At 37.5% G+C, this 22,389-nt stretch overlaps 2 protein-coding genes across 5 annotated transcripts in view; one reads left to right on the top strand and one right to left on the bottom strand.

Moving 5' to 3' along the window:
• Nucleotides 1-10,440, bottom strand: part of LOC141362393 (uncharacterized) — a 34,559-nt gene extending 24,119 nt beyond the window's left edge. The window contains exons 1-8 of one of the 3 annotated variants that reach the window (XM_073864397.1): nt 9,754-10,440; nt 8,507-9,389; nt 8,208-8,381; nt 4,382-4,832; nt 2,059-2,174; nt 1,956-1,981; nt 1,250-1,290; nt 1,089-1,130 (exon numbers count right to left, since the gene is read on the bottom strand). In XM_073864397.1, coding sequence (XP_073720498.1) covers nt 1,089-1,130; nt 1,250-1,290; nt 1,956-1,981; nt 2,059-2,174; nt 4,382-4,832; nt 8,208-8,381; nt 8,507-9,389; nt 9,754-9,801 — 1,781 coding nt within the window. In that variant the 5' untranslated portion in view covers nt 9,802-10,440. Of the gene's footprint in view, nt 1-1,088; nt 1,131-1,249; nt 1,291-1,955; nt 1,982-2,058; nt 2,175-4,381; nt 4,833-8,189; nt 8,382-8,506; nt 9,390-9,753 lie in introns of all 3 variants that reach the window. The other 2 variants (XM_073864396.1, XM_073864398.1) reach the window with 2 other exon arrangements.
• A 927-nt stretch (nt 10,441-11,367) lies between these two features.
• On the top strand, nt 11,368-21,246 carry LOC141362392 (complement component C8 alpha chain-like). Of its 2 annotated transcripts, XM_073864395.1 has the most exons (12): nt 11,368-11,527; nt 11,603-11,711; nt 11,889-12,033; nt 12,110-12,263; nt 14,300-14,489; nt 14,978-15,160; nt 17,605-17,845; nt 18,026-18,151; nt 18,237-18,394; nt 20,534-20,759; nt 20,949-21,096; nt 21,170-21,246. In XM_073864395.1, exons 1-11 carry the CDS (start codon nt 11,427-11,429, stop codon nt 21,092-21,094), a joined length of 1,779 nt encoding a protein of 592 aa, XP_073720496.1. In that variant the 5' UTR covers nt 11,368-11,426; the 3' UTR covers nt 21,095-21,096; nt 21,170-21,246. The 2 variants fall into 2 exon arrangements, with proteins under 2 accessions (XP_073720496.1, XP_073720495.1); XM_073864394.1 differs by having other exon boundaries at nt 20,949-21,246.
• The last annotated feature ends 1,143 nt before the right edge of the window (nt 21,247-22,389 follow it).

Here is a 22,389-nt window from a genome sequence, read left to right as displayed (position 1 = left end):
CTGTATGTAACATTGACCTCTAGTGGCTGAACTTAGTACCGCAGTCTAAATTCGAAATATTGGAGATGGTTTATTCTCCGCCTCCCGCTCGGGTTGTCATACACATGCAGGAGTGAACTAATGATGGAAAGCGTACGTTTACCTGCTAAATTTTATGTTTGCAATGTTTTGGTTACAGTTTGAAATTACAAACCCGCTCGTGTGGATATTTGAAGAGTTTGGTTACAAAACAATAAACGTCATAAAAAATTAGTTAACAACAAAATCAGTCAGTATTAAAAAGTAAATTCTTAATTTTACGCAAAATACAATATCCGCTGTGTTATTCTGTCATCTTTTCTCCCTATTTTCCAAACCGCGAAAAATGTCAGTCCTCCTTCTCTGCAGAATGCAATGAATCCGCTCAACCAATCACAGCGCACCATTCCACGCATTTTAAACAACAACGGCGGCGCTTTGAATACAGACAGAATCCTAGTTTTCTAATAATCTAATAATTTACATGAGAGGCATTCGGGTGAAGGAAAAATGCCGGCTGTTGCTTGTTCTCAAATGACAGCATCAAGTTTCTGTCATGCTAACACATTGACCCCAGGGGATCTTATGAAAAACGTTCCATTATTTTACTTGAAGTCAATTAAAATTAAGCAGGACTAAAATTTTTTACGATTGATCGCTGTCAAAAAAGTCCAAAGATGACGCCCCAAGGATAACAGCCGCGTCTCATTTCGGAGGTAGTGTCCGCTGGAGGTCAGATTTATTGTCCATTGCGGTCTTATCTAAGCAACTTTGATAACTGGCAACCGAGCTGTGGAAATACACTTTTGGCTAAATTGGCAGTGACAGGATCACACAGACCAAAATAAAAACAGACATTCTGACCAGTAAATACCATTTCAAAAAGGAAAATAACGGGCTACACAGTTTTTCAGAGAAACATATGCAAACTTAGTATGTTTCCTAAATATCTACAAATATATTTCAGTATTTTTCTTGATTTAGTACAGTCAAAAACTTACATACAGCTCCTTTAAGTCTATAACTGTATCTCAATCAGATATATAAAAATATATAAATTCAATTAATACCTGTCGTGTTGTGTCTGGCCATTTTGATCTTCAGAACTAGACCTTCAGATTATAAGATCAAAAATTATTTTTGTGCAACCTGTTTGAAATACTGTAGTGTGCTGCATGCGAACACATTAATGTTGTTTCAAAATTATGATATAATATAAATGTAAACCAACCATGGAGTGACAAGCCACATACTCCTCCGCCCTTCCACTTTCTGTTAGAGAAATTAAAATTTGACATTAATATAGAGATATTTCCATTTTATTACCGCTGGCTTCAGAGACATAAAGAAAGATAAAAAAATAACCTAGTTGGAAAATGCAAGGTTTAGATTTCATCATTATCATGCAATACCATCACACAAACCAGTGCTTTAAAACAGTGGTTCTCAAACTTTTTCCGCGTGCAATCCTTCACGGCCCCCCCAAAGAAAATTTATGACAAAAAACTGTTCTAAAAATTTAACATTTTAATTAAACAAAACATTAAGTTATACAAAGTAGTGCTGTTGGTTAGTAGCCTTCTATCTTTTTAGGTTTAATTACACAGAATTCATGATAAATGAATGTATTTTATAAAATGTTATAAAACTGGGGACCCCCTGGCACCATCTCACGGCCCCCGGACCCCAGTTTGAGAACCACTGCTTTAAAACACATAAACTTTGTCTAAATCAAAGCTAGAGCTTTAGGTGTTGCTACACAGATGATAATAGTGCATTTAGTGGAGTTATGTTTGATCTAGGATCATTTTAAAATCATTTTATTTGTCAATTGATTGTTTTGTCTATATCCTTCACAGTGATTTGGTCATAACAACAAACAGAAATGAAATAAAACAAGAATTTAAAATCATTTAGGTCTGCATCAGGTTACTCACCACATGGCCATTATCAGCATATGGATCTGCAAAACAAACATAAAATCACAATTTCCATAAATCAGTGAAAACTTTCTTTTAACCGCACTAATGCAAAACTCACTTTTTGGAGCTCCTTTACGTTTCTTGGAGTTTTGAGAAAATGGGAATTTGGGGGCCGCCTCAACGTCCTCATAGACATTTTCACAGGTTTCATGGAAATGCTCTTGAAGAGAAGAACTGAGCCAGAAAATCACAAGAAATACAGAACAAATAAAGATAAGACTGGATAGGCTTGTTGAAAAATAGTTTTTTCTATAAAAGCCAAATTATAAAACAAATCTACAACATTGTATTGCACAAAAAAAATCCTGCAGTAAAAGATACACCGGACTATTATAGGCAAAGTTAAAATTGCAATGTCAAATTTTGGATAGTTTTGATCTATAGATGTTAAAGGGGACATTTCACAAGACTTGGATGAAGATGTCAAATAAATCTTTGGTGTCCCCAGAGTACGCATGTAAAGTTTTAGCTCAAAATATCATATAGATAATTTATTATATCATGTTAAAATTGACACTTTGTAGGTGTGTGCAAAAATGTGCCGTTTTGGGTGTGTCCTTTAAAATGCAAATGAGCCGATCTCTGCACTAAATAGCAGTGCCGTGGTTGGATAGTGCAGATTAAGGGGCGGTATTATTATAAAAAGATCCCCTTCGGACGTCACAAGGAGAGCCAAATTTCAATTACCTATTTTTTCACATGCTTGTGGAGAATGTTTTACCAAAACTTTTTACCAGACCCAAATATAGCACTAAAACACGAAAAGAGTCAGATTTTCATGATGTCCCCTTTAATATGATATCTATGCAATACCTGTAGCTTTTTATTTTGCACAACCACAGTGTGTTAACATTTACACATTACATAGTAGAGATGGACCGATATATTGACCAATAATCGTACTGGGTGATAAAAAACAATATTTCATTACACGGACGATACACTGTACACTGTAAATCTTGATGCCCAATCCAGATTCGTTGCCTGCATCCGATTATATTGACGACCCGCTTACATCATCTTTTAAAGTCAACTAGTATTCGATATCAGCATTTACACTTAACACTTGGTGAAATAATTCAAAGTAGACATACTGACCCAGAACAGCTTAAACCACAGAGGAAGTAAAATCTCGCAAAAGTCGAAATATGCATGCAAAGAACACGGACAAATTGATTAATTTGCCAGGGTCACATTTTCAGTGACGCACAACATGGCTGGCTGTTTGGTCCAGTTGGGTGATTCTCGAAATTAGACTTAAAAAAGAAAATGCTATCAAAATAAGAAACCTGTTACAAACATCTCTTCATGTACTATTTTGCACATGATTTCAAATGACATCATACAATCCAATTTTTTTCACATTTAAGGGAAAGATTTTACGGCAACGTGTCCATGACTGGATTTGGGTTCTTTGACACATAAATATTTATAATTTAAGAACCTAAAAAATAAAAAGCTTCAGTGCATGTTATACTATAAACATTTACAGTAAAGAAACATGTGGTATTTGGTGATCATTTGTAAATGTAAAGACAATAATAAGGAATATAAATGTGTCCAATACCAATTTTCTCATCCTCCGCAACAATTTTCAATCATTGTTTAAGCCTTAATGAACTAAGATTTTTTTCTTCCAAAAAAAAAATAAATAAAATGTTGGAAGAGACATAATGGACTGTGACACTCAAGATGGCTGCCAGGTAAGCAGTTCTTATTTTTTCTCTCCAGATAAAAGTTGAATGTTTGTAATAGTACCTTTAATAGTAACTTTTTTTTAATTTAGTTTATTTAATGTAATATCATGTTGCGGTAATGATAATTTATGATAATGATCATCTAAAAATTTTAAATAATTCTTTAGGAAATGTTTTTTTAAATCCTCTAAAAATAATGGTTATAGTAAGTTCAGACCTTGTGCGCAAAAAAAATGACCTTAAGGGCCTTTTAAAAATTCTGATGCTGGACACCTTCTAATTCTGAATTTCGTGAGAATCAGCCAGTTATGTGGTCCAATATGCAAAGTTACGTGACTTTTTTGATGCGCATCTAGAGATTCATTTGGTTAAAGTGTTTCCATCGTAGTTCATGGGCATGTTTTCTCATCGGATAATAAAATGTATCGGATTCAATTGAGTGCATACGTTTTTATGCGCATATTCAGAATTTATGTGCATCTTTGCATTACCATCCAGCATTTATTATGCGATATTTCAAAATGAGCATACAAATGGGTAGATGGAAACATGACTAGATCTTCAAATTGAAAATCTATATCTCTCTTGGTTGTACATTTTTCAGATGCAGGCAACTATTGTCATTCAGCTGTGACCATATATCCACATTACAGCAGCTCAACTTCTCATGGCTTAAATACTTACTTTGGTTCTGATGTAAGTTGCTGTTCACTGCTCAGGTTAAATGCCGCATGCGATCCATTTTCTCCGAGATCTGCAGTCACCGTTTCTGGAGGAGGAACCGACTGTAGATATGGCAGGGCCTCGACACTTCTCGACTCTTCGTCTACTGATCCACTGTGAAGCTCTCCTGACCACGTGTTCTTTGGACCAACATGACCTGCACTAACTTGGACCAGCGTAGCCCGAACGCGCAAACCGTCGTCCTCATCCGGCAGGGTTGGTGGAGGCAATGAATCAGAAACTCTGTGGAGACATTCTGTCGCTTCTAATTCAAGGGCTGCTATATTTATTGGGTTACTGTCATTGGTATCTGGAGCACAAGTATCAAAATCTGGAAATTCAGGGGGTGGTGGAGTTGGGTTTTCGAGCGTCGCATTTCTGGTGGCCAGAAACTCAGATTCAGGTTTACGTTCTGAAACAACACAATCAGTCATTATTTAGCAAAAAGAACTCAGTTAACTTTATGGGGTGGTTTCCCGGACAGGGATTAGCTTAAGCCAGGACTAGGCCTTCGTTTAATTAGGAAATATAACTAGTTTAAACAAACATGCCTTACTAAAAACATTACTTTTTGCATTTTGAGGCAAGACAAAGGGCACTGGTGTATTTTAAGATATGTTCAGTACAAGTTGGTTTTAGTTTGGACAGCTCTTACATTTATTTTAGTCTAGGACTAGTCTAATCCCTGTCCGGGAAACCACCCCTCTCTCAAATAGATATATTTTAGCAGACCAAAACAATAAATAAATTGTGAACTTTATGAGTATTATATGGGGCAAGGATTCCCAAAACCCTGGAGGTTCCCTGGGGGTTAATGAGTTGATACAAAAACACTTAATTACAATTAAATCATAAAATGTAAATAAATCACAAAAAAGAAATGAATGTTTTTATTACTAACAAAAATATCCAAAAACATTTTATTTGGTTACTCTGAATTTCATGTGACCATCACACAACACTGCAATATATCAAAAAAACTAAAAAATCATGCAAAAATTGACAGATTTTACCAATTAAAGAAAATTATCAGATGAAGGTCCAATAACAAGCAATAATACTGTAACAATAACTACATAAAATACTATTGATATAAACTTAAAAAACAGACGAAAAATAAAGGTTTTTAAAGTTAAACATGCTGTACAATTAGATTGTTAAAAATGTTTACTTAAAGGGCAACTATTGTCAGATTCATGACTTTACATTTCATTTGGTGTGTAGGTGTGTATTAGTAGGGGAGAATCGGGGCGAAAGTAACGTGGGACGAAAGTAACAAAGCGATTTTCTCCGAGCCCTGATAACATTTGCATTCCAAACTATGACAGCATATGACAGCTGGGTATTGTTAGCAATTTCACAATTCGATTCGATTTCGATTCTTGAGGCTTCGATTCAATTCAATATTGATTTACTTCCTTCGATATTGATTCAATAATAAGTAAATCCACAAGCAATTAAGTACCTGAGTATATTTTTTAATAATGTGTGTAGTATTACTAATGTTCAGAGGTGGAAAAAGTACTAAAATATTTTACTTAAGTAAAAGTAAAGTTACTGGTCTAAAAATCTATTCAAGTAAAAATAAAAAGTAAATCATTTTAACTTTACTCAGAGTAAAAGTTACTTTTTTACAGCAGGGAGAGGTGGAGGATTTTAGTATAGTTCAAAAACGACAAGGGAATATAAATCTCAAACTAGTTATTTTTAATTGTAGGAACATCTTTACAATTAAAGTGCAATAACAAAAAGTTAATATAATAAAAAGCTTTTTTAAACTAAGAAACATTTATGGAATTATTTAATGATTTTACATGCGAGTTATGCACTTTTGAAGGTGGTCTGCAGCTTGTAAATACAATCACTATAGTAAGGTTGTAATTGATGTATTGCTGGTAACATACATTATTTTATTAAACTATATATCTAGTTTAAATGAGCATATAATGAGATGAGTGCCATGTCATACTTTTGACACGTTTATTGTCTTCTAGCGTCCCTGACCTGGGTACCTGATGTCAGACCTCTCTCTCTCTCTCTCTCTCTCTCTCTCTCAGTGGAAAGTAGTCGCTTAAATATGACCAGGGGTTTCTTTCATAAGATTTGAACTGAGGCGGGTCTGCGTTAGCGCGCACCTGTCCATCTCCATGGTTCTTTTTGCGCGTTCCCCCGCCCATCAATCATCCGTTGCGCGTCTTTATCACCTTGCTTTTTAAAAAAAAAACTGTAACAGATATGATTTAAAATGTAGCGAAGTACAATACTTCAAACAAAACATACTTAAGTAAAAGTACAGATTTTAAAAACTACTCAAAAAAGTAAAAGTACACAAAAAACTACTCATTTACAGTAACGTGAGTAAATGTAATTCGTTTCTTTCCACCTCTGCTAATGTTTGATCACGTTGATGGTGCAGGCTTGAAAGAAGTGCTGCTGTTTGCCATCTTTGATCTTTCTGTTTTGATATAGCGCGTCTTGTACAACGCTGAACGCTCTCACTAGAGTGTTGCCCACAGTGCCGCCACTGGCCGGGGGTGCTGAATCGATTCATAGAATTTGATGAATCGATATTGAATTGAGAAACAAATAATTGCAATGCATTGATGAATCGATATTTTTACCCAGCCCTAATCTTTAGCATGCAACCCTCAACAGAACTGACAAATATCGGGTTATTTACTCACAGTTTTCCGTGTGTAGATACTGCTAATACTGTTGTATATGTTGAACATTGATATTATTGTAATTTGATTTAATTTTCATAGTGTTCAAATTGTTAAAAAATGTTTTATTTGCAACATTTCAAGTTTGTACCGTCGGTTGCTTTTAAAACATTTGATAAAACTGAAATTTAAAATGAAAATGTAATTTCATTATTTTTTACAAAGATAAATTACAAAATATGTTTTTGAAGTTAGACAGGGTTCCCGCAGCATATTTCAGTTAAGGCGGCCCGCCTAAGCTTGGAAACCCTACTGCTTTAACTAGGTTAACTTCCTGGGCCTGTTGACGTGGACAAGGCCGATATTATCATAATTCCTCCCGCTTCTGACTCACAGCCTGTAAGTTAACTCTTGTTTGCAACCAAATCTTTCAAACATGGTAAGGAGCGTCAAATATATTCTGGCCAGCCCCAACATACAGATTAGCTGGCCAATCAGGGACACAGAGCTTTTCAAATCGATGAGATTTGTACAAAATCCATGCGTTTCAGGAAGAATGTGACATCTGGAGCTACAAAGATTTGTGGTATGTGGAAAATAATGCGTTTTTTAACCATAAGCCACGCGGACACATTGTATTATACCAAATACACAAAATAACTCTCCAATTTTGGTGCCAAAATGCCACCATTTGGTGGCAGTCTGTTTTTAGCAATAAAATAGGTGCTCTTTAAAATCCCAGCAGGTACTTCAAGTACATAATTTAGGTCAAGGAGGTTCACAAAATTGACATGGACTCTTTATGATATGGGCTCTTTAAATAAATAAGTAACACACGATTGCAGATAAACTACTTAAATAAAATGAAATTACATGTTTACATATCATCATCGCAGATCATCAGGACTTCACTGCCCTCTCTGCAGGCTATTTACCATTGCAGAGTCCACAGAAGAGCTTGAAACCATTATTAAATACCCCCAACACGGACCGTTCACACGCCTACCCTCAGGACAGAGGTACAGGAGTGAAAATCTGAATCTTGAACGAATCAAGTAACAACTCAGAAAACAAGGAAATAGGCAGGGGTACAAACAGCCACCTACCAGTGGTGTGCGTCTCACTTGAGTCAGTGAAGTGGCCTTGAGTTGTATATCTGCCGAGATTCACATTTGGAGGTCTAGGTGGCTTTAAGGGCACAAGGCCCAGGGATTTCAGGTCAGGTAAAGGCTTGCGTACTGGAGAATGATCCTTTTCCGGTCGTGTGACTCCATTCAGCTTCATATAAGTGATGGTACCTAAAATACAGGGGATGGTACATGAATATCAGCAATAGAGGTAACTTTCCATTATAAGCAGTCATTATTATGCAAGATAAAAACTAACATTTAAATAAACATCCATTAAACGTTTAGTGACTTACTGTGTGATGTTTTATTGACCTTCAATGGGGACGTGGAGGCATAAACAGGGACGCCATTAAATGGACATCTTCCCCGTGCAGGGAGCACAGTCTCAGGGTGAGAGCTCTCAGATTCAGTCGGGGATGGAGGACTATCGGTGGACGCTGTACTTTTATTTAAGTAAAAGCCCTTTGGTCTGCCACACACTAGCAGGTTTTTATGCGAGAGCTTCCTTTTGGCTTTCTCGAGCGTGCTGATGACGTGCTGGTCGAAGAATTGAGAAACACTACTAGGAGACGAACCCGTCAGCGATTCGCTTGGCGAAGATGTAGACGGATGGTCTGGACTGGGACACTGCGAGCCAGGGTTTGACACCGTAGCCTGGTGGACCTCAACAGGTCCTGGATTCAAAGCTTTAGCAGTGTGCTCTTCTGTGTGACCAAATTTTCCTATGTCTTTACCGGATAAGGAAATTTTGGCTGGCTTGTATGGTGCAGGCATTGGTTTCTTGATACATCTGAGAGGTGATGTGATTCCCTTTGATAAAGGAGCAGCAGAATCAGGCTTTGGCTCGCTTGAAAGTGGCAGCACGAGGGGCAAATGGCGGACTTGATATGACGGTCTGTTCCCACCATCTTCACACCGATTGTCTTCAGGTGTTGTGTGAGAAAAGCTTGAGAAAGATACAGGCCATTTTCCTGAAGGAACGTTCCTGTCTTCTCTAAAAATGACTCGAGGTAGACCGGGTGGTTTCGTCTCCACTGTTGAACCTGAGGTTATGTTTATAAAACCAGAGCGGCCTAAAGTTGAGAGGCGTTTGGGTTTCTCAGGAAACAGAGGTCTGTTTTTTGCCATGATCTCTTCCTGAAACTTTGCCCTGATGGATTTGAAACTGGAAATTTCCTATAATCAATATAAAATGATCAGACTACTGACAGCAATGTATTTATCAATACATGTAAACAAACCAAAATATAAAAAATATTTAGAAAGCAGTGTACCCCTAGGAAAATTAAGCATGTTTTTAATATAGCACAAGTGTACTTACCATATTTTTAGCAAATTAATTACCACAAATTTAGATTTAGATTATAATCATGGTTCATTTGCATACGCTTAGGACAATATTTAGTAAATAATTGGGTAAATAATTAAGTGTTTGTGATATAAACGTTCATCCATACACACATTCGTTTGGTAAAACATGACGTGTTTATCCTTTAAAATATTAGATAGATTGTTATCTCACTGCTAATAACCTCATTACCTGCTCCATTTTTGTTTTATCTCCTACTTGGCTGAACACGGACTCCATGAACCTCACATAATATCAACTAATCGAAAAACACAACTCATTCAGACGAAACAACACACGCTTTCACGTTTGAACCCGGCGCTCTATTGAAGCCTTGGCTCATGAATATTTAATAGGCCCACGCCGCTAATCGCCCTGGATTGGCTAAAAGACAGAAGTTGGTAAGCGGCTGTTCAACTTGATTGGTCGAAAGAGAAGTTGGTAAATAAGATAGCAAATGATTGTTGACGAAACGCTTGATACTTAATATTAATTATGCTCCCAGCATAAGAGGTGAGTTTGTCTTAAAGCAGAACTGCGCAGATTCATCGAAATATGACATCAAAGTAGCGCGAGAGCAGACTGCTCAGAATCCTTCTCGCGGTACTTTAAGTTCATTCGCCGATTGTTCTGCGCAACCACATATAAAAACAAATACAAAAAGACAGTAACTATCAAAGAGATCAACCAAACTTTAAATGAGTCATATTCAATCGCAACAATAAAACGTAAAACGTAAGCAGCCTAAAATCTGTGACGTTATGTGGACTTATTTCAAAAGTTCAATAAAAAAGTAAGATATAAAAATAAGGAAACTGCGAATTAGAATTTTCTATGTCTCTTTATTTAATTTTTTTTTTTTTTTAAATAAATGTAACATTTCCTGAGAATTAGTATTTTTAAATTTGTATATTTAAAAATATACAAAAAAAGGCCAAAAATATTTGCTGAAATATATTTTGGAATATGTTTACAAGATATATTTTTCACCAATATATTGTTTACAAAAATATATTTTTCACCGATATATGTTTTGGCAATTTTTTTTAATTTAAAATATATGTTAAAAGTAAATACTTTTTAAAGCATTAAAAATATATTTAGCCCTCCATATATTTCAATCTGAGGAAATATATTCACATTGTATTGGAAGATAAACGTTGTTTATGTTACAAGCCTGTAAACATTAAAAAAAAGGTTCAAATTAAATATATTTAACTTGTTTTTAGCATATATTTAAAATATATTTAGGCAAAATATAAATTTTTGCCATATGGGATGTAAAATTAGACATGTATTTGCTTCCCCTTGAAATACATTTTGAAATATATGCTGATATATGAAGGTTAAAACTAAATATATTTCCAAATTCAAAAATATATTAAGTTGAGCATTAATTCTACAAAATGTATTTAGCATATAATTATTTTAAATATATTTTTGCCCTACTGACAAATCCAGCTAAGGTAGCTGTTTTTTGCTGGTTTAAAGTGGCAGTAGCTGGTTCAAGCTGGTCCTCCCAGCCTGGCAAAGTTGGTGAAGCGGGTGGGTCATCTGGTTTTCCAGCCAGTCAAGCTAGACCAGCTTAAAAAGTGACCAAAACACAGCTAGACCAGCTTGCTACATCATCAATACCAGCTAAAACCAAGCAGGGAGACCAGCTAAAACCAGCTCATAGTTGGATTTTCAGTAGGGTGGCCAGAGCATTTTTTTTTTTTTTTTTGCCATATGGGGTTTGTGACAAGTATTTCGTAACTACTCCCCCTCATCCCCTAACCCTGTTGATCATTTACAAGACAAACAGCTTTTGCTTTGTGGACTTACCTATCAGATAAATCTCAAAGCTAGAAACAGTTATTTCAGCTATGTGTGGATTTGTGTTTTCTCTCTGTACATTTGGAGGTTTTATTTTATGTTTAAGTCATTGTGTTTCAGGCAGATTTACAGATGACATACTACACAACAGGTAACAGGAAATTTACTCCATTGGTCTTCTCGTGTTTTACATTTCAGTTAATACATCAATATTTGATCTATTAAGGGCTAATTCTTCAAGACATATGAGAAGTGTTGGAAGACCGGCTCCTATTGACTGTAAACTCAAGAGCTGGTCAGCATGGTCACCATGTAACTCTTGCACTGAGAGGATGGTAAACATTTTAATTATAGAACTCGGACTATGTATTTTTCACCTTTTATGCATTAAATGTCATTCTGATAGGGCTACAATACTTAATGTTCAAAACTTTAACTTTTTTTTACATCCTAGACATTTAATTTCTATGAAATTATTTAATAATAATATCTTAGTTAAAAGTATTTTGTAGTTTCGTTTCCAGTACTTGGAGCGTCCCTCTCAGTTTGGGGGTCAGCAGTGTGTTCACAGTCAGTGGGATAAGAGAAAATGTCCAGAAGAGGGAGACTGTCAACCTCAGGACCACTGCGGAGAAATGTTCGCATGTGGGCCCAGTGGTAAACATTTTTGCCTGCCTTTGCATCTATGTTTTCCTGATCATATTTTAAATGGGGTGTGCGTGTGTTCTCATAGGACGTTGTATTGGACAGCAGCTTCGCTGTAATGGTGAGACCGAATGTCTATCAGAGGAAGATGAATCTGACTGTACTGTCATCAATACAAGAGAAACCAAATGTAAAGAAACCGACATGATGCTCATACCAGGAGCTGAGAAAGGCACTCAAGGGTATGATGATAACTAAAAAAATACACGTCATATATTTCTTTAAGTCATAGAACTGGTTTATTGGAGATATACACTCACCTAAAGGATTATTAGGAACACCATACTAATACTGTTTGACCACCTTTCGCCTTCAAAGCTGTTTTAATTCTACATGGCATTGATTCAACAAGGTGCTGAAACATGTCGGATTTGTGGAGATTTGTGGGATGAACATCCAGGGCACGAAGCTCCCGTTCCACCACATCCCAAAGATGCTCTATTGGGTTGAGATCTGGTGACTGTGGGGGCCATTTTAGTACAGTGAACTCATTGTCATGTTCAAGAAACCAATTTGAAATGTTTCGAGCTTTGTGACATGGTGCATTATCCTGCTGGAAGTAGCCATCAGAGGATGAGTACATGTTGGTCATAAAGGGATGGACATGGTCAGAAACAATGCTCAGATAGGCCATGGCATTAAAACAATGCCCAATTGGCACTAAGGGGCCTAAAGTGTGCTAAGAAAACACCCCCCACACCATTACGCACCACCACCAGCCTGCACAATGTTCTCATTCTGTTTACGCCAAATTCTGACTCTACCATCTGAAGGTCTCAACAGAAATCGAGACTAATCAGACCAGCCAACATTTCAACTGTCCAATTTTGGTGAGCTCATGCAAATTGTAGCCTCTTTTTCCTATTTGTAGTGGAGATGAGTGGTACCCAGTGAGGTCTTCTGCTGTTGTAGCCCATCCGCCTCAAGGTTGTGCGTGTTGTGGCTTCACAAATGCTTTGCTGCATACCTCGGTTGTAACGAGTGGTTATTTCAGTCAAAGTTGTTCTTCTATCAGCTTGAATCAGTCGGCCCATTCTCCTTTGACCTCTATCATCAACAAGGCATTTTCGCCCACAGGACTGTTCCTAATAATCCTTTAGGTGAGGGTACAACGAGAAAAAGGGACATTTTATGAGATGTGTTTAAGATATGTTTGGTGTCCCCAGAGTGTATATAATTTATTATAGCATGTTAAAATTGCCACTTTATAGGTGTGAGCAAAAATGTGCCATTTTTGGATGTGTCCCTTTAAATGCTAATGAGCTCAAGAAATGCAAACACTGATCACCATAATGGTGGTTTGTTGAAATTGAAACTCAGTTTTCTCTTTCTCCCTCTCTCTGTACTAAATGCAGTGCCGTGATGGGATAGTGCAGATTAAGGGGCGATATTATTATAATAAGATCCCCTTTTGACATCACAAGAGTAGCCGAAATTTAATTATCTATTTTTTCTTGCAGAGAATGGTTTACCAAAACGAAGTAACTGAGTTGATCTTTTTCACATTTTATAGATTGACAGAAGCACTGGGGATCCAATTATAGCATTTAAACATGGAAAAAGTCCATGTAAAGTCCAAAATTAAATGTGTTCTCAGTTTGTCACACCACAAAAATTTGTTATTAACCACCCAGACAAATTTGAATGATGAAAAAACGTCAAAGTAAATAAAATGAGTTGGTAAAAAAGGATTCTCTGCTCTTAAATGCTGGGGGCGTGTCCACTGTTGGCGCTAAAACCACGCCCACTTTGGGAAAAATCTGCAGTCTCTCTCAATTTTCTTATACCGATACAACCTATACGGATGCTCCTGATTGTGTTAGGGGCGGGGCCATGCTTTGTGGCTCCAGTGTGTCAGCAAGCCACCGTTTTAGCCCCGCCCCAAATAATCTTGAACTCAGAAATGTAAAAAACATTATTTCTGCTGTAAAGTTGGGCATTTTAACAAGGGCTGTCTCTAGTGGCCAGTCGGTGATTTGCAGTTTAAGTCACTTCTGTATGCTTCATCAGAGAGATCGGATTGCCTCTTGGATTTCACAGACTGGATCACAAATATGTACTGATGAGTAGTGGTTGAGTAGGTGATGGGTTAAAACTAATTGCAAAAATGGCTTGGAAGATTAGTTTTTGTGACGGCTGTGTTTCATTAGAAAATTATAACCAGTACTAAAGTACAATATGTGTTATCAACCCCAAACATTTTCTTTAATCTCAACAGATATAATGCCTTATCGGATACTTTTATGAATCCCGTTCTTGACCCCAAATACTATGGAGGCATTTGTGAATACATCTATAATGGAGAGTGGCGCAAACTCACCTACGATCCCTTCTGTGAACACCTCGGTTATGATGATGATGAAAAGTATTACCGGAAACCTTACAACTTCCTCTCCTATCAGTTTATGGTGGGTTATGTTTAGGCTATATGTGACCCTGGACAACAAAACCAGTCATGAGTTGCACGATTTGTAGCAATAGCCAACAATACATTGTTTTGTCAAAAATGTTTATGCCCAAAATCATTAGGATATTAAGTAAAGATCATGATCTATGAAGAAATTTCCTACCATAAATATATCAAAATTGTATGACTTAATATGTGTTGCTAAGGACATCATTTGGACATATTTTTTTCAATATTTAGATTTTTTTTGCACACTCAGATTGCAGATTTTCAAATAGTTGTATCTCGCCAAATATCATAACAAACCACACATCAATGGAAAGCTTATTTATTCAGCAATTAGGTTTAAAAAAAATGACCCTTACAGTGATGATTTTAGAAAATGAACATTTCCTATGAAAACCTCACTTGTTTTATATTACACATTACTAAAAACATATGATCCAGTTTGGGTGTGCATCAGATTTACTGTTGTTCTGTTCTTGCTAGGCACAAGCATCTACTGAGGAAAGTACAGATTATTACGAGGATGCTGTTAGTTTTCTCAAAGCAATTAGGACAGAATCATCTTCGAACGTTGGAGTTTCAGTTGGAATCTATCATGTGGAAGCTGGTGTTAATATGGGCCACGAACAAACTTTTTTAAAAAACATATCACAATACAACAATAAGGTAAAGTAATGCATTATGACTAATGTATGTAATGTATGTATGTTCATGCAATGAATAACTTGATGTGTCTTTTGCATTTTTTACTTTTTAAATGTATGCATTTGGCCGACATGCTTCTTTAAAGGTGCAGTGTGTAATTTTTAGAAAGATCTCTTGACAGAAATGCAAAATGATATAAAAAACTATATAATTAGGGGTGTATAAAGACCTTTTTATAATTAGGGGTCAAGCCCAGAATGGGCGAAGACCCCTATTGTATCTGTTAGTTTTCTTTTTCTTTTTAAATATTATTCTTCTTCCTGTTCCAGTGCGGTCTATGGCAGCCCATAGAACCGTACTTAGGAAAGTTATGAAATTTGGCACACTGACAGAGGGCAATCCAAATAATATCCATAGCAATTTTGGAGTCTCTATCTCAAACCCGCTAGCGCCACCAACAGTCCAAAGTTGCACTTACGTTTTTGCTTATAACTTCTGATTCCTTGGCTCAAGACGATTCGACTGGACCCTATGACGTCATTTTCCGTCATGAAAATTTTTCCGCCATTTTGAATTATTCGTAAAACCTACTTTTGCGAACTCGTCCTAGGGTTTTTGCCCGATTGCCACGAAAATTGGTATGCAACATCTAGAGACACTCACGGCAAAAAGTTATTAAAAGAATTTCGATAAACCATTGCGTTGTTGTATAGCGCGTCAACAAACTTTACGTAGAGTGCAAAAAAACTGGTTTTAGGCTGTATCTTCGCCAAACTTAGACCTATTGTCACGAATCTTGGTACCTGAGATGTCAGTCAGGAACTGAGGGAGCATGCACAGTTTCGTTGCAGCGCCACCTAGTGGCCAGACGAATGTTTTATAGGCCTATAACTTTGGCTCCGATTGACGTATTTTCACGGGACTTGTTTCTTTGGTGTTCTGAATAGTTGCCAAGTCCAACGATACCAAACATGCCAGAATTCGCCTTACGGTTAACCCTGGGCAGCAAAATAGCGCTTAAAAAACACGCGTGAATATCTCCGTGAGCGTTTTTCCGATCGACTCGAAAACACCATAGGAAGAAACTAACCTTACCTTCTGAACAAAAAGTTCTATTGGCATTATATTATAATTTCCATCAGAAATGGCTGAAAATTGCAAAAAACGAAAAATTACCTTTAAATTTTGTGCTTTTTACACATTAATGTTTATAACTTCGCAACGAAACAATATTTCTTCACCAGATTTGATACACTGATGAATGAGCACATTCTGAAGCTACACAAAAAAAATCTATGCCTGCACCACTAGTTGGCCCTATAATTAAACAAAATCTTTCATATCAAGCAAGCCCTATGGTCATACAACTATTTTATAGCTAAACTAAAGTGTATAGTCATGAAAGTAGCTAGATGTAACGCAGTCATGACTTAAGGTTGCATGCACAGTTTTGTCATAGCGCCACCTAGTGGTTTTGAGATAGAAAATTGCTATTTTTGCCTAAAACTACTGCAACAACACATCTAAAACCATGAGTCTTCATGGATTATTCCTTGATTATTCCTCCATGGCTTGGAGTATAATCATTGGTGGTTGCCAATTCAATCCCTAGCAACCAATGACAATACCTTATCAACCGTTTTTTGCAAGAGCTTTTTCTCTGCATCAGAACATCGTAAAGACATGGGGATGGTCTCAACTTGTTTTAACATGTTGTGAACCATGTTTTGCCACTGCAAACATCACTCACGTGTCTTTCAGTGCTCTAATGTTCCATGATTGTCAATAACAGAAGGACAATTGCAGTAGACAAGAACATAGATTATTTTTGTTGCTTACTTTTGCGTTCTTCATCTGAAATCATTAGGTTTACATAGGTTCTTCAATCTGCTTATTCAATCTCAATTTTACATCCTTTTGTGCCCTTTTTGGCTTGACCCCGGTATTGCTGCTTGCAGCTATATTTAGTCATTATGTTTTTGTTACCTTTGAATGAGACTTTTTATCTGCATACACCGAGGGTCCCTTACGTGGAAGTTGCCATTTTGTGCCGCCATGTTTCTACAGAAGCCCTTAACGGACAAACTTTTTTACTAAGTTGTCTCCGACGATGACATGTTTTTTTTCGGTGGCGGCTAACGTAGCTTCTCTATGCATTTCAAAAGTGAGCAGTGGACTGAGCAGTTGGTTGCAATTCACAACCTCACCACTAGATGCCGCTAAAATTCACACACTGCACCTTTAAAGTGACTTACAGTACATTACAATATCAGAAATCTAAGAAAAAAGCATGTTATGGGTGATAATGACCACGTTTTTGGCTTACCCTTGTTTTATTTATTTTTTTAAACTTGGAAGCTTTCTTCTATCCAGTGCCAATATGACAAGAAATGCAAAAACAAAAAAATTTTTCCCAGTGACCCTAAATTAATCTTCAGGTCTTAATCTGCATGTTGCATCTTTAGGAGGTGGGTTTCATCCGGCTGTTGTCAAGAGTGCAGACAGCACAGTTTAAGATGAGGAGCAAAGACCTGATGCTGGATGAAGAGATGCTGTGGGCTCTGACCGAACTTCCTGACGAGTACCACTTCGCCGCTTATTCCCAATTTTTTAATGAATACGGCACACACTACGTCACAGAGGGAACCATGGGTGGAGTCCTGGATTATGTTGTGATTGTAAACAAGGATACCATGAGAGAAAGAGGTTAGTACACTTTTGGAGACTTAAAACGGACAGATTCAAAGTGTGTTGAAAGTGACTACAACACTTTAACTGCAGGTCCACAATATCTTCAAATTTGTAACATTCAGCTTGAGCTTGACTGTTGTTGGGTCTGTTTATTAAGTATGTACGTTTCTTTTATCACATTTTGTTCACTGTCAGAATTAACAGGGAAAGAGTTTGGTATCTGCATTGGTGGCTCTTTGGGCTTGTCTGTGACTGAGGAGATCAGTGCCCAATTGACAGTGAAAGGAAGACATTGTAAAAAAGACGGAGAAGTGAATGAATGTACGTATAGTCCTTTGGTGGTTGATATGTTTTATCTGTCTTTTACTGATTTTACACTTCTTTAAACTTTAACCTTTTTTAACAGTTAATAGGAAATCCGACAAAGTTATTGAGGATGTCATTAGCTTTGTGAAAGGAGGACATACGGGCCCTAGCAGTGCAAACTTGGTCATCAGGGATGGCAAAAGTTACAAGAATTGGGGAAAGAGTCTTAAATACAACCCGGCATTGATTGATTTTGAGGTGCCTTATCGTCATTCATGTAGTCATTTCATATTGTTACTGTATTTTACATGTCTTGAACTATTAACAGAATCAACAAGGTGCACGGGAGATGTTTTAAGTTGGGGTCCTGTGTGTATGGCCGTAACTGGCTATGCTGTCGCCCAGGTCCGGACCACTTTAAATCTTTAATATCCTCTTCAAATGAAGCTAAAAGTCTTTCATAATAATTAACTTGTACTTTTGGATCGCTGCAAAAGAAAGATTTTTAGGGAGGGCATGGGTGCAGCCTCGGCAACTATACTTTATATGGTAGATACTATTTGCACCACAGAATTTTTATATTCTTTTCCTTTTTAGTGAAAAAGTTTTTTGATTTGTGATAAAAACGGGAAAGAGTGAATTCGAAACAGGGATATCATGTCGAAAGCCAATTGTATGAACCACATGCGCCACTAAAGAATTCTGCCTGTCATGTTGCGTTTACACCAGCCGCGGTAGAGGCGGCAAAAACGCGATATTTGCGCGTAATTGGACGCTTGAACATTTGAGTTCACTCGCTTCATTCAACGTGAAATTCTAGTCATTTGAGAAATTCACGCGGAAATTTGCATCATGGGAGGGGCTTCTGCAACTTACCGCATGAACCGTGCCACAGGATAATAATTCGCGTGTAATCCCGTCTTTGCATTGACTTAACATGTAAATCACCCGCGCTTGCCGCCTCTACTGCGGCTGGTGTAAACGCAGCATTAACTCTTTCGCCACCATTGACGAGATAACTCGTCAATTAAGAGAAAACGCTTACCTGCCAATGACGAGAATTTCCGGCTTTCCACAATACCGCTATTATCCACCGGGTGGCGCACTTCCACAACTTATACAACCCGGAAGTAGCGCCTCACGTGAAAGAGAAAGAACTTCGTGTATGTTTTAAAGATCGATCTGCATCTGATCTCTATAAAAAATCCTTCACAAAAACGGAATTATCTCAGTTTTTTGCTCAAAATTTGGTGTTTTTGAAGAAACCTACCCATATTTAAGAGGTGATAAAAAGAAAACTAATGAAGGTAGGATGAACATTTTTTTAGTTTGAAAGCTGAGGGTCTGTTCTTTCATTTGATATATTGTTTGTTTATATATTTAAAGAACAACATTTTCTGGAAGGCATTACATTTTTGTGAAAATAATGAAAAATGCTGGCGCTGGCTGACAACTTTTTTTAAAAAACGCTGGCGGGGAAAGAGTTAAGCTACTCAATGGGCAGATCTGGGGTAAATAGCGTTTGCCAACAAGGGATGTGGCACTCGACAAGACACTCCGAATGAATAGGCTAAATATAAAAGAAGCAAAATGGGGGGGGGGCTGCAGCACCCCAGCACCCCTACTTTGCACACCCCTGGAGTCAGCTTTTAAAGCAGTGTTGCTGATGGTATAGTACAAATTCTAAAGAATGAAGGTGATAAAAACGTAACTGTTTCTTAACAGCGATACCATAAAAGAAAAAATTTGGTTTTCCCAACAAACCTTTTTTTAACATTTCATTGCCTCTTTTGTTTACAAAGAACCTCTTGTTAAATAAGAAGGTTAAAGGTTCTTACAGGAAAGTGTTTTTTCTATGCCATCATTAAACACCTTAAAGGCGGGGTGCATGATTTTTGAAAAACACTTTGGAAAAAGGAAGTCGGGTCGAGTATCGAAACACACTTGTAGCCAATCAGCAGTAAGGGGCGTGTCTACTAACCAACATCATTGCCTGGGTTGCGTATGTGTGGGGCGGGTCTATCAAAAGAAGGTCTAGATTCTATTCGGGTAGGGGCGTGTTTGTTTAGGTTATTTCAAATATCAACATTGGATTTCAGAGATTATGCCCCCCGCCTTTAAAGAATGTAATTAAAATGTATTCTAAAAATATCCCTTAAATCAGTGGTTCTCAAATTGCGGCCCCTTTGTGTATGGTACATCACTTCGTGGAACCCCAAAGAAAATGTATGACATAAAACACTCTAATACTTAAAATTTGAATTCAACAAAACATATTAAATTATACAATGTAGTGCAGTTGGTTTAAATGTAAAAAATATTTTATAAAATAAATGGGGGCCCAGTTTGATAACCACTGTCTTAAATTGTTTAATGGTCATTATGGTTTTGTCGTAGATTCTCCCAATATACGAGTTGGTGCGCTTTAGCACGGCAGCTGAGCAGCTGCGTCCAAAGATGCCCCATCTTAAGATGGCATGGGAAGAGTACATGCAGATATTCAACACGTGTCACTGTGCCCCTTGCATGTACAACGGAGTTCCTGTGCTTACCAGGGCGGACTGCAGCTGTTTATGTAAAAGTGGATACAGTGGGGATGCTTGCGAAGTGACTCAAAGAGAAGGTGATCTACTTTACAAACTATAACATGTACAACATTTAGAAGTAGTCAAAGTTTGGGAGCCATAGTATACTAACTTTACGTCTTTCATCAACATTCAAAGGATGTAATAAGTGGACATATATTTGAGATGCTTGTCAATACAATCTTTAAATAGGACTTTGGAAACAATAATTTTTTTCCTTCTGGCAGGTCCTACAGATGGATCCTGGAGCTGCTGGAGCAGCTGGTCCTCCTGCACATCTGGAAAAAAGACGCGGAAGCGGGAATGTAACAACCCTGCACCAAACGGTGGTTTACCTTGTCAAGGAAACAAGGTTCAGATAAAGAGTTGCTAAGTGCCATACAGCATCTTTTCTTACTTTACACTATAATTCTGTCTGCATAAATATTGACTATTGACGTTGTTCATTTTGTTTTACACACAAATGTTAATAAGTGCGCATTTAAGAATGTATGTGCAGTAATAAAGGTGAAACACATGTCAGCACAGGGTGTCAAAAGTTTACTATTGCGAGAAATAACGGTCATCCATCCAAAATTGTTTATCTGCATAATTTATTCATGCTGCAGTGCATGCTGGGATGAGTTGGATGAGTTTTGTACTATGCCAATACCCAGCATGCACTGCGACATGAAGCTTGTCATTTGAGTGTCAATATGTTGATTCTTAATGTCTGTGTATTTTAATTACGTTCTTAGGTACAAAGGTATAAAAGTTGTCACTGGGATGGTACCTTTTCAAAAAGTGCAGTTTTCAGCCTAACTGTGGGTTCACACCAGACGCGTTTGAGGCATCAAATTCACGTCTACCGCCAGTAGTTGGACAAGCGAACATTTTGAGTGTACTCGCTTCATTCCGCGTGAAAGCCGCGTGTTAAATTCTAGTTATTGAGACATTCACGCGGAAATTCACGTCATGGGAGGGGCTTCTGCGACTCCACTCGCTTCCTGTAATCACGTTCCTACTAGAGCAAGCTCCTGATTGGTTAACGCGGTGGTTTTTTGCGCCAAAATTCAGATTTTTCAACTACTAGACGCGCGAATGAGCGCCGCGAGACCTCCAGACGCACATCAACGCGTCTTTACATTGACTTAACATCGAAATCACTCATGCTTGATGCCTCAGCGGCTGGTGTGAAGTGAACGCAGCATAAAAGGTGACTGTTGGTACCTCAAAAGTGAACATTGATACCTTGGAGGTACATATTGGTACCTTAAATACCCAAATGGTTCATATAGGACTTTTTTAAAGGTACCATCCCAGTGACTTCTGAGTGTTTTTTTTATTTATGTGCGTAAAAATGTTTCAGAATATCTGATTTCCACAACAATGCTGAATTCCAAGCTGTAGTATAAAAAAAAAACACAGTAAAACATCACCTATATATAAACAGACACTAAATACTGAATAAGATCAAGGCGGTTCACATTTTGCGTCTAAATCCGCGCGGAAAACGTGAACGTCTGTTGCATCTTGTCACATGACCTGCGGTGCGCTTGCGGCCTTCTAGAAAGTTGAAATGTTTTTAACTCGATGCGGTGCGGACGCAGCTGGAAAAAACAAGAGCTTTGCACTGCGTGCGCGTCGCGACCATGTGCTTGCGCTTCCATTATGAGGGTGCATACAGCG

The sequence above is a fragment of the Misgurnus anguillicaudatus genome, unplaced genomic scaffold (assembly GCF_027580225.2).
Source record: "Misgurnus anguillicaudatus unplaced genomic scaffold, ASM2758022v2 HiC_scaffold_26, whole genome shotgun sequence".
Classification (NCBI taxonomy): Eukaryota; Metazoa; Chordata; class Actinopteri; order Cypriniformes; family Cobitidae; genus Misgurnus; species Misgurnus anguillicaudatus.
The sequence above is the reverse complement of the archived record's forward strand: the minus strand, read 5'-3'. Positions and strand labels throughout refer to the sequence as shown.

What these genes read in the sequence shown, in the direction of transcription:
- LOC141362392 (XM_073864395.1), top strand. Translation starts at nt 11,427, where the DNA reads ATGTGTGGATTTGTGTTTTCTCTCTGTACATTTGGAGGTTTTATTTTA. An exon ending in GATGACATACTACACAACAG is followed by an intron (nt 11,528 to 11,602) that starts GTAACAGGAAAT and finishes TGATCTATTAAG; the next exon opens with GGCTAATTCTTCAAGACATA. An exon ending in CGAAGTGACTCAAAGAGAAG is followed by an intron (nt 20,760 to 20,948) that starts GTGATCTACTTT and finishes TCCTTCTGGCAG; the next exon opens with GTCCTACAGATGGATCCTGG.